The following is a 15,016-nucleotide window of genomic DNA, read 5'->3' as shown; positions in this document are numbered from 1 at the left end:
TTGTTGGCGGATGGTTGGTAATGCGCCTGGATTCAGGACCAGTTTATTCTCTAGCCCTCTGTTGTACTGTCCAAAGTTGGAAAAGCAGTTTGTCGTGAAGTGACTAGCACACACATGCACAGTTTTACTGAGTGTAGCTGGCACATTTCCTTGATAAATGAACTCTAGCCACTTAGTCTTGTCTTCTTCTGAGATGGGAAGCTTGTGCATGGAACTATGTGGCTGTTTATAGCCAAAAACAGAGGAGTGATGGCTCTTCATCTTTGGCATTCTCCTCCCTGCTGCTGGGGAGATTTCTCTCCAGCAGAGGGGAAGGAAGTAGGCGGGGAGGGGGTGGGGGTATCTGCTCAGGTGGACCAATCAGATTTCAGGTCAGACTTGCTCCTGGTTGGTCAAAAAAGGGGAATCGCTGACGTCGGCAAATCCCCAAAATCCAAGCAGCTTGTTTTAAGTCAGGATTTGACGTTCACAAGCACTACTAAGTACAGGTGTGTAATTAAATATCACATTTTGTGGGCTGGGAGGAAAGCCAAAGACCCACAAATTTCACTATCAGACTTAATAAAGTGATTTTTGCATAATATGGGACCTTTGATTATCATTATATATTTTGGATTTGAATCAGCATCACACAGTAAATTTCTATCTTTCTCTCTAAAGCTGATTGTTTTTTTGTTTTTTTTCCTCTTCCTCTCCCTGCTGTAGAGACTGGAGGGGTGTGTATCGCCCCCCACCCTGCAGAGGAAGGAGCACCCATCATTCCAGCAATGGCCATGAGGCCATTTTTTGGCATTCAGCCGGTTCTCATGGGAGAGAAGGTAACCCAAACACAAAGTCACACTGCCTGCAAATGTGGTTTGAATGTTTTCGGCCTTCTTTAAGCAAAAAAAAGATACATTTAATACCTTTAGCATGCTCCAAACTTACCACAATTTGCAAACACATCCAAAGTAAGGATAGCTGTTGTGCTCTTGTCCACAGCTGAGACAAAAGATCTCCATCACCCATCTGCTTACCGTATACAAACATTCAGTCCCTGCAGTTAGCTGAAACTCGATGCGTGAGAGTTGGCAGGCATAGGTTGTTTGTCCACAGGAGCGAAGCTTCACAGAAAGTCAGTCATTTTAAAAGACTTGCATTTTTCTTTTGATAAGCGTCTCTTTTTTTTTTTTTTTAGCTTTCTTTGCTGACAGTGAGCCAGGTTGCAGCTGTTACGTCATGTATCCTCTTCTGACACAAGTCTTCTCCTATAAAGATTTAGTTGTGGTTTCAACACAGCAGAACAAAAAGCATGTAAAGGCAACACCAGCTAAACTGAATGATAGTGTGACCGAATATGAAGGAATATGAGAGGTTCGAGGATCGAGCCTTGAGGAACTCCACGGGTCAGGGAATCACAGTTACATACTGTCTAAAACACATACAGCTATGATTAGATAAACAGGCGACACATCATACCCCTGAGTGCTGCAGCATGGCTCATCTGAAATTTCTTCAGACATTTTCACACACTCTTTGTCGTCATTTTAAACCTTTTTTTTCAGATGTTTTGCTTTTTTTTGTGGTCATTATTTTGACTGTGGTTATTTGCGCATCACTGTAAGGATTTTGTTTGTTCTTTGTTATGATTTGCTACGGCTTTTTGCCATCATGTTATGTTGCAGCTGAAGCCCTTTTTCTGTCGCTGTCTGTCTGATGTTCATGCTCCAGGCTGCCTTTCAGGCGAAAGGTGATTTGGAAATGGCTTTGTTACCCTGTTTTCTTTGTGCGAGAGGAATCTTCTGACATGCAAAAAAATCATGCAGCCTCTCACGAGCAGCACATAGAGCTTTAATTGGCTTCCTTGTACACTGTTGGCAAAAAATGCTTGATCAGACTAAAATTCAGCCTCACTTTGATTTTAGTCGTCTAAGTGGAAAATTGGGCCAGGGTTGACCTTGATTCTTTTAGTGTGAGCCCAGCTTCAAATTTTCTTTGCAGGAGTACTGCTGGGAGTATTTGGTGTCTTAAAGGGGCTGTGAGGAATTTTCAAAGTGATCTTGAAAAGGTCTTCCTTCTAGATATATGTCTGATCGTAATCCACACTTTAAAATCATATTATCAGCCCCAATATAGGTTATTTTGAAATGCTAATTCTTAGCTTCCTGACCGGGTTGAGCAGGACCAGACTGATTAACGGCAAGCTAAGTTTCTATGACAACACCACACCTAAGTTTAGAAGTGAATGGAAAGATCTGTGTTTTTCTCTGCTGGAAACAATTTCTGTGATTAATTTTGTAGTGATGGTGGACACTGGAGCGTAACTGTCAGACAGAAAAAGGACAGAAGAGCAGAAGAAAGAGAAACAGGAGAGAGATAAAGGCTAACACAGGGGCCAATCTGTTCGTGCTATTGTCCATTCCAATCTACATGCAGCAGTGATTCTGCAGGGCAGGGACGTGCAAAGGAGGGGCAGGTGCTCGAAGTTAAAAAGGGGGCACATGGAGCACAAAGTTAAGATGCCAGACAGAAAGTACATACCTTACAATATAACTGGCTGAATTGTAGCAACCCACATTCATAAAGAATGTAACAGAGTCACAACGTACCATATCATGGTCCAACACCTCAGAAATTTCTGAGATGCCAGTGGAAAGCAAAAGTAGTGTATGTTTCATCTGATGGCTGAGGACACTGAGCAGCCTCTGTTGAGGGGTTGGTGAGGAGGGGGCTGGTGCTGATTTTGTTGAAAGTGGGCTGTATTCATCTGAGTGTAGAAATTAAAAAGAGCATGGATGAAATAGTAGCTGATTAAACAAGTGTTATGTGATCATGACAAGATGCAAAGATAAACAGCACTGAAAATGGCTCCCTGTGACTGATCTGTCAGACTGTTGATAGGGACCAGGCTTTCCATTTTAATCAAATTGAAGGACAAAAATGAAGCAGTTATGAAACCTCATTACTTTGATTTCACTGCTTTATTTTTGATTTCACACCAAAATAACACACTAAATGACTGTTTTAAATATAAAGGGGAACATGAATATTTGGAGAAAGAGAATAGAGGAGGTGTGTATGTGTGTCTCTATGTGTCTGTTGGTCAGTGTCTTTCTGTGTTGTGTTTATTACACATCACAGTGACATTTTACCATGCTGCAGTTATAACAGCAACTTCCTGTTCCCCATGCTCTGAAAAATGTCAGTGACTTCACTGAGGTTGACTGGAATTTCCTTCCCAATTGCCAATAAAAGAAGCTCAGACAACCTCTTCTCAGAGCAAAGTTTTTTTTTTTACCAGCTTTGGAGAATGAATGTTCAACAGTTGTTGAGACAGAGGATGCTTATTGCTCACTTTAACTTCAGTCAACTTGCAAGAAGAAATTGTGCACAAACTATATGCTACCACTGTAAAACCTTCTCATCAGACCAGTTGATTCTCCTGCCCATCGACAGCAGCATCGGTAATTACAGACAGGGCGGCGCTTTGCTCAGGGCACGTCAGATCAGGGCAGGTTGTGGATTATGTGACCGAACAAGCTAAATCTAAATTATTTTAATTTAATTTAATATTAGATTTTTTTTGGGCAACACAGCCAGGTTTTCTCACGCACACTTACAAAAAAAAACAAACAAACAAAAAAAACCTCATCAATTAGACAACAGGGCACTTTGGGCATCGAGGGGGAAAAGGGGCAGGTGCTCAAGCACCCTCCACCCCTACATCTGCATGTGCCTGCTGCAGTGGCCTGTCCAAACTTGAAAGTGTATCAGTAAAATGAAGAGTGAGGTTACATTAGCTCTGATTGGTAGATGACTGGCAGGACATAACCAGGATTCACTAAAGTTACACGTAACAGACATGTCTCACAGCACCGGGCTGTCAGCGCTACATATGGACAGCGACCAAACTACAGTATGAACTGACATTTGCTTGTTGTCACACTAGCCAAGGGATACGCCATAGCACAGGCCTGCTAGTAGCGCTACATTTGGCCGGCTACTGACATACGGTACAAACTTGCTTGATGTCACGCTTTAAACCTTAGCGCTACGTAACTGTACTGGTAAATACCTTACCTCGATGCGTTGTATCCAGTAAAAAGTTGTCTTGAACAAAGAAAATTTGTCCCAAAACAAACACACGCCTGGTTTAACAGTCATGTCTTCACAACCGTATGTGTGAGACTCCAGGCTGGAAGGTGGTGAGGCAGTCCAGTTAAAACAGCTCGTCCCCAGCATCTTAAAAAAAATCCCATTGGCCCGTCATAGAGCCAATGGAGGTGTTTTAAGGATGTCTCTTTGCTGTATTCTTGCTAATCTCTGAAGCCATTTTGCAACTTTTTGGATTTGTTCATAAGTTTATTTCCAGTTCAATCTTTCAAGTTGTTTTGGTTCTTTTCATAGACATGTCAACTGTTGTTTTTTGTCTCTTTGTGGCCTTTTTTGCATCTTTTGCAAGTCATTTTGATTCCTTCACTGATTATTTTAAGTGTCTTACTCTTTGTGGTCTCTTATGTCTCATTGGATTTGTTTTAGTCTTGACGTGGTCCTCGCTAAAGGGTTTCTTAGACGTCTTAGCCAGAGTTTTGATCACTTCTTGTTAGCTGTTGGAGGCACAGATAAGTCCTGTAAATTAGGTCTTTTAGTTCTTGTTTTGGCCCTGCATTTGTTTTCTGTTTAAAAAGGTGAAAAGAAAGTATCCATGATGAGCATGTGACAGATGAACAGTGTCTAAATCATGGAGAAACTGTGAGAGTCACGGACAGAGAGACTGTCCAGAGCTTGTGTTTTTCCTTCCTTCCTCGGTCTGCTTCAGATGCGATCCAACATCAATCTCTGCTTTTCATTAACCCTACTTGATCTTTGGTTGTAAGAGGTCAAACGATCCTTCCAATGATACCCTCTCTCTTTCTAAGTTTAATCTTTCAATTAAAACAGCCCAGCAGCATATGTTTGCTTTGATTAACAGACTTTCAGGCTCAGTTGGAGTGATCGCTGCTCCCCCAAATTAATTATCCGCTAGTTTCCCCATTTCCCCCCCTCAGTTAAAGAGCTCTAATCTGCTGGGTTTCATCATCACTGGTTACTGAGTCTAGATTAGATTTCATTAGGCCTCCTTTGATTTCCCACTTCATCCTCGTTGGAGGTCACTTCACTTTTATTCCAATCCTCTCAGAGTTAACATTTACAGCTCTCTATGCTGATGAACACAGTCCTTATGTGATTAATAGACAGTTTGTGCTGGATTTCATTTGTACCACTTAGCACCGACCTCATTCTCTGTCTCAGTGTGACAGCCACAGTATTTACACACAACGCGAGCCTGCTTCTCATAATAGGTCCTGTCTGGCTCTGTGCAAGTGGTACGAACTAACTTGTAGTTTTACTGTTTCAGGAACAAGTAGAGAAACTCAGATCCTTTGTGAGGGTTAAAGAAGGGAAACCCCTGTGTCTAGTACTAGTCTAGTACTAGTAATGGACAAAGCCTTTTGTTTCATTTTCTTTGTGCTGAAGCTTGTGATCCCTCGTGTTTTTATGTCCTGACTGTTTGTCAAAGCACTTTGTAAACTTTGTTTTTAAAAGTGCTATACAAATAAAGTTATTATCACTAGTATTATTATTATCATTATTATTATTACTATTGGTACTATGACCAACCAACTAGACCCAAGGATTCTTACGAGGCACCACTTTAGATGGTACATCCTAAGACAACTGTCGGCCATTGCTCTTGGAGTTTTTGTCAACAAGCAGTGGGCAGCAGTAGGGATGCACAGATTCAGTTCTGGTATCAGGTATCACTACGATACAGACTCAAGCACCGTTAGGGCCACTATTCGCAAGTGGAAGAAGCACCACCTCACCATCAACAGGCCACGCACAGGAGCTCCTTGCAAGATTTCTGACCAGGGAGTCGGAAAGATAGTCAGAAGATTCTCAACGAGCAAAGGACCACCCTGAAAGTGCTACAGAAAGACTTGGAGGCAGCAGGTACAATTGTTACAGAGAAAACAATAGGCAATGCACTCCACCACCATGGTATCTATGGAGGCTCAGCCCACAAGACTCCATTCCTCAAGAAAAGGCATGTAGAAGCTCACTTAAAGTTTGCTAACAGTATCTTGACAAGCCTGTAGAATACTGGGAGAATGTTGTCTGGTCAGATGAGACCAAGATTGAACTTTTCGGCTGTCATTCTACATAACCATGTTCGGAGGAGAAATGGCACTGCACATCACCAAAAACAAGCTTCATATAACTGATGGAGCAATGAATGGAGCCATGTATGGGGAAATTCTGGATATGAATCTGCTGCCATCCACCAGGATGATGAAGATGAGACGTAGCTGGACCTTCCAGCAGGACAATGATCCAAAGCACACGGCAAAGTTGACTCTCAAATGTTAGAATGGCCAGGTCAATCACCTGACTTAAATCCAATTGAAAATTTGTGGAAAGAACTAAAGAAAAGGGTTCACCAGAGGGCACCAAAGAATATTCAAGATTTAAAGACAATCTGTGCAGAGGAATGGACCAAAATCACACCTGAGCAGTGTGGGCGATTAGTTAAAACATTCAAGAAGCGTCTGGAAGCTGTCATTGCAAAAAAAGGCTTCTCCACTAAGAGAATGTGAATCGATAATGTATTAGTATTAGGTTAGTTCATAGTGAGCTACACTTGTGTTTGTGTGATATCACTTTTATTCTGTATGATGTGACTTTAACTTGTGTCACTGTGATTTTCAGGGTGAGCCTGTGTCCGGTAACTCTGTCTCTGGAGCTCTGTGTATCAGCCAGCCGTGGCCGGGGATGGCTCGGAGCATCTACGGAGACCACCAGAGATTTGTTGATGCTTATTTTAAGCCATATCCTGGTCAGTGAAATAAAACAAGCTGCAGTTATTTGTTTCATGAGCTTGTTTTTTTACACTTTATTTTATCCTCTCAGGTTGTTATTTCACTGGTGATGGAGCACATCGGTCAGAAGACGGGTACTACCAGATAACAGGACGGATGGACGATGTCATCAACGTCAGCGGGCATCGTCTTGGGACGGCGGAGATTGAGGATGCTCTGGTGAGACTCCTATCCTTTACAGAGACCCGTTTTGGGTTTCGGAAAGTTGAAGTAAAGGTGAAGCAAAACAGGTCACCTTCAAGCAACATCAGCTTTTTAAAAAAGGATATTTGTGTTTTTTATTCATGTTAACTTGATTTCATCGTTGAAATCCGTATTTAACGTTCCTGCTGCAGTGGTAAACTAAGAAATGTATTCACGTACAACTAGCTAGACAAAGTTCAATGTCAATGTAATTTTATGTTTATTATTATTATCAATGGCACAATTTTCATTTAATGGTTTTGTTTGTGTTTCAGGACGAACACCCGGCTGTTCCTGAAACTGCTGTGATTGGTTTCCCACACGACATCAAAGGAGAAGGTATGGGCTCAGGTGACACACCTGGGGGGTATTCCACGATGCTGGCTTAGTTCAAAGCCTGGCTTATTTTGGTTAGCCTCGTTAATTTTAGTGAGAGTTGGGTTCCACAAACGAGGCTTAGGGCTAGAGTGGCTTGGTAACCATGGTAAATTAGCCAGCGCTACAAGCCTGGTCCCGGTCAGGCTTGCGGTCAGGCTTACCTTAGCTGCGTCTCAGAAAAGGTCCAACAGGCTTCTAAAAGACGTCTTGTGAACTGCATATGTCACATTAAGTTAATCTAGAACTGTAATGAATTATGTTCTTGTTCGGAAACATAAACTGAGACCTTTTGGTAACTTTTCTGACACCTCCTGCTTTAAACCCAAAAAAGTCAGAAGGATCGTGAGGCTCCGCTTTCACGGTCCATATTCATACTGAAAATCAAGATCAAGCGAGCTTTTGTCCTTCAGCTCCACAGGAGGTTTCCGTCCTCCCTGAGCTTGCCTTACGGCACCTGCATTATCCTTTGACAGGTGTATCACCCCTGTCATACAAGACTGGAATAACCATGAATCAAGAGATGTGAGATACTGCACTGTTTGCTGCTGATGCAGGAAAGTCAGTGGCTGAGTGGTTAGAGTGTGGGCCAGTAGATTATACATAGTTGTATTTTCACTGCGTCGTGGATTTGATTCCACCAGTGGTAACTATTTGAAAATATCTGATTTTCTTTCTTCTGACACCCTATAAGTACAGTCAACACATAACAGAATAGAAGATTAAAGATAAAAAGATCTGGCAGGCAGAAATTCAAGGTCCTGGCTGTGTACGACGTCCTACCCAGCCCTGCAAATCTACACCTCTGGGGCAAGAGTGACTTGCCAGCATGCTGGCTATGTGCTGGGAGAGGTTCACTTGAGCACATCCTCGGCAATTGCCCAAAAGGACTGGCGGAGGGCTGCTATTGCTGGTGGCACGACCAAGTGTTGAAGGCAGCTGCCATAGCCATATCCAGCTCAGTAACCCACTTGAACTCCAACCAACACCACGACAACAGGAGCATCGCCTTCGTCAAGGCGGGAGTGCAGCCCATACCACAACCCAAAGCAGCAACCAGCCTCTTTCAGTCAGCAACAGACTGGGACCTGAGGGTAGACTTGGGCAAGCAGCTGAAGTTCCCGGCCCACACAACGACAACATCCTTAAGGCCAGACATCATGCTTTCCTCGGTCTCTTCAAGGCAAGTCCTACTGATAGAGCTGACAGTGCCCTGGGAGGACGGCATCGAGGAGGCAAATGAAAGGAAGCATTCCAGGTACCAGGAGCTGGTGGAGCAGTGCCAGGCAAGGGGCTGGAGAGCATGCTGAGAGCCCATCGAAGTGGGGTGCAGAGGCTTCACTGGTCGATCTCTGTGCAAAGTCGACTCCCTGCTGGGCATCACAGGGGCTGCAAAAAGGAGAGCCATAAAGAAAACCATGGAGACAGCAGAGGGAGCCTCCCGATGGCTTTGGATCAGGAGGAGAGATCAGTGGACCAGTGCTGCTGGGACACAAGCCAGGGTCTGATCAACCCTGGCTGGGTCACCTGAGGGAGGACGTCTGATGTTGAAAGACCCTAATTTTCTGATGACCTCAGGCACGTTACAGATGATGTGTCCCAGCGCATTTGAGGATGTACCTTTCACAGAGGCAGAAATTGTCTTATAGAAAATAAAAGGTGACAACAGCCACAGTTTCCCATGAGAGAATACCTTCCTTTTACCAGTGGTCCGTTCGAACATGAATTAGACTGAAATAGTGAATACCAGCATCACATCACACAAAATCTACAAAACAAACTATGCGGTTTCATCCATGCCCATATATATATATATATATATATATATATTTATATTCCTGGATCAGTGGGACATCTGGGGGTTTTTAGTGTACTGCCGATTTTGCAAGTTTTCGCACATTGACTACTACAGACTGAATTTCAGCCAAAACAGTGGGCATTGCTAGTGTAGTAGGAGGTTTGGAAAACAGTCATTGGCTGTTTTGACACAGGTCTACATAAGCATGGTATTGCACCAGCAGCCTCTCTGGCTTTATTAATTGCCACTGTGTTACCCTTTTATGTGATTTTCCCTTTGAAGTCATCACGACTCCATGAGGAGTTTTTTCTCTGCTGAGGAAAAATGTCTACGCTCTTGGTTTTGATATAATTTCGTCATTTCGACAATCAACATGACGGGGCTTTTTATCTACTACAGACGCACGCTGAGCCGCAGCTTGGATCAGCCTGGCTCGAATAAGTGTCTCTGAAAATCAGTTGAGCCTTGTAAGTGGAACGAGTTAGATTAAAGTGGCTGCTTATTCAAGCCACGCTTACCGGCGATAGCCCGGCCTTTTTTAGCCAGCTTTGTGGAATACCCACCTGAACTCCCATCATCCTCTGTTGTGCCTTTCTTTTTATACATATATACAAACACAATGGTAATCTAAAAGAAATAGGGATTGAAAATGAAAGTCTCAAGACTTCCAAATAAAAGTGCATAGCATTGTGTTGTCCTCCTTTTTCCACATTAGTTCATCCCTGTGTCACCTTTTCCTGCCTGAAAGAATAACACATTTGTACAGGCTACAAAGACATGAGTATGGTTCGGGCTCTGAGTTGTGTGTTTTTATATCCATCAGACAGATATTCAGATGGAAACCACACAGACTGAGATGAGACTGGAAAATGGTTCATGTTACTCTGCTTCCCCCTGCTGGTCTGCCAGAGAACTGCATCTTAATTTGACAAAGATCAATATCTTTCTTCCTGTCTCTCCATTGTCTTACGTTCTCTTTCTTATTTTTCCTTTCCTTTCTTCTCTTGCTTTCAGTTTTTTTCTAACTATTTCTTTTCTTCCTCGTTTTTTCTTTCTCTTACATCCTCTCTTCCCTCTCTGTCTTTACTTTCTTCTCTCTTTCTTGTCAGGGAGCAGATCAGAGACTCAAATGCAGAATAACAGAGAGACACAGCAGACAAGGGGGGTATTCCATGAAGCTGGCTAAAAACACTCCTCGCAGCAACATATCTCACCCCTTTCAGGGACTTTTTACCTTAACATTATCAGTCTGCCACATTTTCATCTTGTTTGTTGGTTCTTTACATGTTTCTTGTGGTTAAAAAGGCCAGTTCATATTTTTTTTCCTATGGTACACTCACTACATTAATCTGTTTAAAATATAAGTAACATGATAACATCATGACTACTTGCTTTTTAGCATTAAGCATTAGTTAAGGGTTAACTCATCATCTGTAAAGCATTATTCAAAAATTAATACTCATTTGCAAGTCATGTACAAACACAGTTTTAAATGTTTTAATACTAAATAATATGACCCTCTATAAGTTGTGAACTAACTCTTTGTTTATACTTGTTAAATGATTGAATCACTTGTTATGAATGAGCTATTATGGTCATAAGGAAGCCACAAAGTGCTTAAAATATAAAACAAGGACTTTACCCTGAAACACAGAAGTCAGATATCTACTGAACAGAATAAGGAAACAGACACAACACAAACTCAAATTAATTCAGAAAGGAAATGTGACACAGAGACTTCACTTAAAATGCACATTTTTGGAATTAAGTTAACTTGAAAAATCCATTAAAAAAATATTGTTTGTCATACCAAAATTATCTCAGATAAAACCCTTAAAATTTGTGCAGGCCTGAATTGTTGCTTGGGGGCATAGAGACCAAAACAAATGGACACTTCACCTGAATACAATCATAAAATGAAATAGCATGTGCTCTTTCTTTCTTTCTTTCTTTCTGTCTTTCTTTCTTTCTTTCTTTCTTTCTTTCTTTCTTTCTTTCTTTCTTTCTTTCTGTCTTTCTTTCTTTCTTTCTTTCTTTCTTTCTTTCTTTCTTTCTTTCTTTCTGGAGGGGAGGATGTGATTACGTATTTCCTTCCCTGTGTGTGAGTCCTACTATTGGGGAGTGGAGAGAGGAGAACAGGTACCTGTTAACTCTTAGGACTCCAGCTCTGGGTTCCTTTAGCTCTTGTGGAGGGATGCAGCTTGACCAAAGCTTCTCTGTCTGAGGTTTTTGGGTCGGACTCTTCCCCTGGAGGTAGCTGGTAGGACCTGTTTAAGCCTATTGTAGAGAAACGTATGGCTGACATCCAGTGGAGGATTATACATGGAGCTTTAGCTACGAACAGATACATAGCTCACCTGAACCCAAGCACTGGGGAGGGTTGTCCCCTCTGTCCACAAGTGGAGACATTAGACCACTTAGTGTCCTGCTCTTTTTTAAGTGTTGCAGGAGTGGGTGGGGTGTTTGGGAGAAGTTTTTACATTTCCTCTTTTTGTCTTTGGACCAAAGTAGGAAAAGAAAGCGGAAAGCGGAAAGAACAAAGTGTGTCGACTGATCAGATTCAGTTTGAACGATGGACCCCTCTGAGTGTTGTGAGTGTATGTGTGTGTGTGCATGCAAGTGTGCATCTTTATTTATTTCTCTTAATTGTGCAATGACATAGATTTCTAATGGCTTTGTATCAGAAAGTCTCATAATTAAAGTTGTTTGAAAAGTCAAAAAAGTTTTTCTTTCTTTCTTTCTTTCTTTCTTTCTTTCTTTCTTTCTTTCTTTCTTTCTGTCTTTCTGTCTTTCTTTCTTTCTTTCTTTCTTTCTTTCTTTCTGTCTTTCTTTCTTTCTTTCTTTCTTTCTTTCTTTCTTTCTTTCTTTCTTATCTCCCTTCTCTAATTCTCTCTATCTCTTTCATCCTTTCTCTCTCTATCTCTACCTTTGCTTTTCTGTCTTTTTCTTCCCTTTTCCTCTCCCTCTCTTTTCTCTCTCCTTCCTCTGTCTTCCTCACTTTTCATTTCTCCTTAGCTCTCTATCTTTTTTTGGTTACATAAAATAAGTTATAAAAACTGAAGATAACGGATAACGGATTAATTTGTCTGTGTTTGTGTGTGTGTGTGTGTGTGTGTGTGTGTGTGTGTGTGTGTGTGTGTGTGTGTGTGTGTGTGTGTGTGTGTGTGTGTGTGTGTGTGTGTGTAGTACCATTTGCCTTTGTGGTCCTGAAGGAGGACTTTTCTGATGACCCCCCTGCCATCCTGCAGGAGCTCAGAGAGCTGGTTTCCACAAAAATCGCCAAATATGCCGTCCCTGAGCACTTCCTGGTGAGAGCCCGCCCACCTCTGGTTACCATAGAAACAGATAATCATATTGTTTGCCTCATGGTACAATTGCCTAAGTCAAAGAAATTTAAATGAAATAAATGTTAACAATAAAGATAAAGATGATATACACATTTTACTATAAAGAGTGATAAAAAATAATAAATATGCATTTATATGTGATTTTTCTTCTTTCTGAAAAGTTTTGAAATATGACAGACAATATTACTATGAGACAAATGATATCTCAAACAGAAACTTCTTAATCTGAGGAGGGTGAATCCCTGGTGTCTGACACTCGTTTAACCCTTAGGTGGTGAAGCGGCTCCCAAAGACCCGTTCTGGGAAGATCATGAGGCGGATCCTTCGACAGGTAGCCATGGAAACTACCGGAGACCTCGGTGATGTGTCGACTCTGGATGATCCGACTGTGGTCAAAGAGATCATTGAGGCTCACAAGCTCTACAGGAAACAGAAAGAATAACAGTTGAAAAAAAGAAACTGTAGATTGGGGGAAGAACTTCCTGTCCTTGGAAACTGTATTGAGCATAGGGGGGACGGGGGCCCAGCAAAAGAGATCAAGGTGATGTCATAATTTCTCAGGTGGGCCCTGTGTCTGTTAAGTTGCTACAAGGTATGTGCAGACTTTAAGCCCCCACAAATTCCTGCTGTTGACCGAACAAAAAGGTGGACAACATGCCTCCATCTCTACCTGTTGGACAAAAGTGAAGCCAAAACCCCTTCACATGTAGAACTTACCTCTACCTCTAACAAACTCACAGTTACCTTTGTGATTGCACGCCACAGCTCCTTCAGGTGGGTTCAGTCTGCAGCAGAACAGACTCTCACACTTATGGAAAGTTCAGCTGCGTTGGTGTTAGTGTTCGTTACGTCTCCTCTCACTGCTCAACTCTTATTATCTGGTCTCCACAGGGCTGCAGGAACCTCATTGGTTAACCAACCAAGCTGTCAGTCATGGTGTTGTAGACCTTTTTGACCATCAAATAACTGATATTGTCTGAAAAAGGAACACCACGACATAAATCAGCATGAGAAGAACTAACTATAATACAGAAACAAGGTATCCTTGACCCATATTTAAGTTGGCCAGCAGCGGGACCTCAGGTTTTGGCTTTACTTTTCAAGGGCTGTGAAGTCAACAAACATTTCATACAGTTTCTGGTCAGGATAACATGAACCCATAAAGAAAACTCTGGTCTCTATGACCTGAGAGGAGCTGATTAAAGAGTACAAGACATTTTAAATCTGCAGACTGATAGCACCTTTACCTTAAGACTCACAGCTCTCCTGGATAGAAACTATGAGATGTTACAGAACATTTGAAAACATGGCCTCACAGAAAACGCCATGAAAATGTGACTCAGCCCTGTTCTCTGTGTGCTGAACTGTGACCTCACTTTGATGTTATCTGTATTCATGGTAGCAAACTGGGATGAACCCATAATCCTTTGCTCCTTTATTCTCACTGAATGAAAAAAAAATCATTAAAACTGTTCAAAATGAAGTCTTATCATTATATAATAAAACAATTATTAACCACATTTAAACATTTTAGATTTCATGTCATATTTTAGGTTCAGTGCTGTAATATCTGCATCATTTGATTTCTGTTGCTTGAGTTTTTATTGAACACAATTTTTGCAGAAACAGAGTTTTATAGATTAACAGTTTGCAGCTGATTTGTCTGATCGAACACATAAATAAACTTTTACTGATCAGTGTAAACTCTGTTGTCTGGGTCATTAATACATGGAGGTGTTAGGCTATGAGTCAGGACTCCAGGCCCTGCTGTGAGCGCTGTAATGAGTTTTTGATTTTGGGAGGCATTTTAAAACCCAGCTAACTAGCTACTAGCCCCTCTTAGGGAACCACTGTTTTCAAGGCTCTGGGGAGAGAACTTGATGAATGAAGAGCTAAATTGGAAGCTTGTTTTTACGGAGGCAATCTTTTGCTGTCTATCTAAATGGAAAGATAACGGACTTTCACGATAATATTCAAGTTTTTGGTAATAATAGCCAACACATTTCTGTTTTTCTGTTTTTATTTAGCTGCAGGAATTGTACTGTAGATGAAAAGATAGCTGTCTATGATTTAGTGTTATGAAGTAAATCATTTTACTGCTAATAGAAAATTAAGCTGTCTCATTTGTTTAACATGATTGTTTTTAGTAGTTACTAAATGAATAACTATCGTATTTCAAAATGAGTAATTATTGTTAACTCAGTATTGATGAAAGTGCTTTCATGGCTGGTTGTCATGACAATGATTATGCCTGTAGCTGAAATAATACAGTCTAGTATTTATACTGTGCCTCTAAACCCCAACTAATGCAAATTATGGTGTAATGTTAATTCTTCACGTTTTTATATTTTATTTATTTATTATATATATATATATATATATATATATATATATATATATATATATATATATAT

At 41.3% G+C, this 15,016-nt stretch overlaps 1 protein-coding gene across 2 annotated transcripts in view; it reads left to right on the top strand.

Annotated features, from left to right (window-relative positions):
- LOC141794799 (acetyl-coenzyme A synthetase 2-like, mitochondrial) overlaps positions 1–14,263 on the top strand; it is a 32,723-nt gene extending 18,460 nt beyond the window's left edge. The window contains exons 9-14 of one of the 2 annotated variants that reach the window (XM_074675322.1): positions 706–818; positions 6,730–6,856; positions 6,931–7,058; positions 7,358–7,421; positions 12,442–12,563; positions 12,874–14,263. In XM_074675322.1, the coding sequence (XP_074531423.1) occupies positions 706–818; positions 6,730–6,856; positions 6,931–7,058; positions 7,358–7,421; positions 12,442–12,563; positions 12,874–13,044 (725 nt within the window). In that variant the 3' untranslated portion in view covers positions 13,045–14,263. Of the gene's footprint in view, positions 1–705; positions 819–6,729; positions 6,857–6,930; positions 7,059–7,357; positions 7,422–10,364; positions 10,565–12,441; positions 12,564–12,873 lie in introns of those variants that run through there. The other variant, XM_074675323.1, reaches the window with a different exon arrangement.
- Positions 14,264–15,016: the final 753 nt, after the last annotated feature.

The sequence above is a fragment of the Halichoeres trimaculatus genome, unplaced genomic scaffold (genome assembly GCF_033239565.1).
Source record: "Halichoeres trimaculatus isolate MK-OKI-2021-1 unplaced genomic scaffold, fHalTri1.1 fHalTri1_scaffold_8, whole genome shotgun sequence".
Lineage (NCBI taxonomy): Eukaryota > Metazoa > Chordata > Actinopteri > Labriformes > Labridae > Halichoeres > Halichoeres trimaculatus.
Note: the sequence above shows the minus strand (reverse complement) of the source record. Positions and strands in the feature narration are given on the sequence as shown.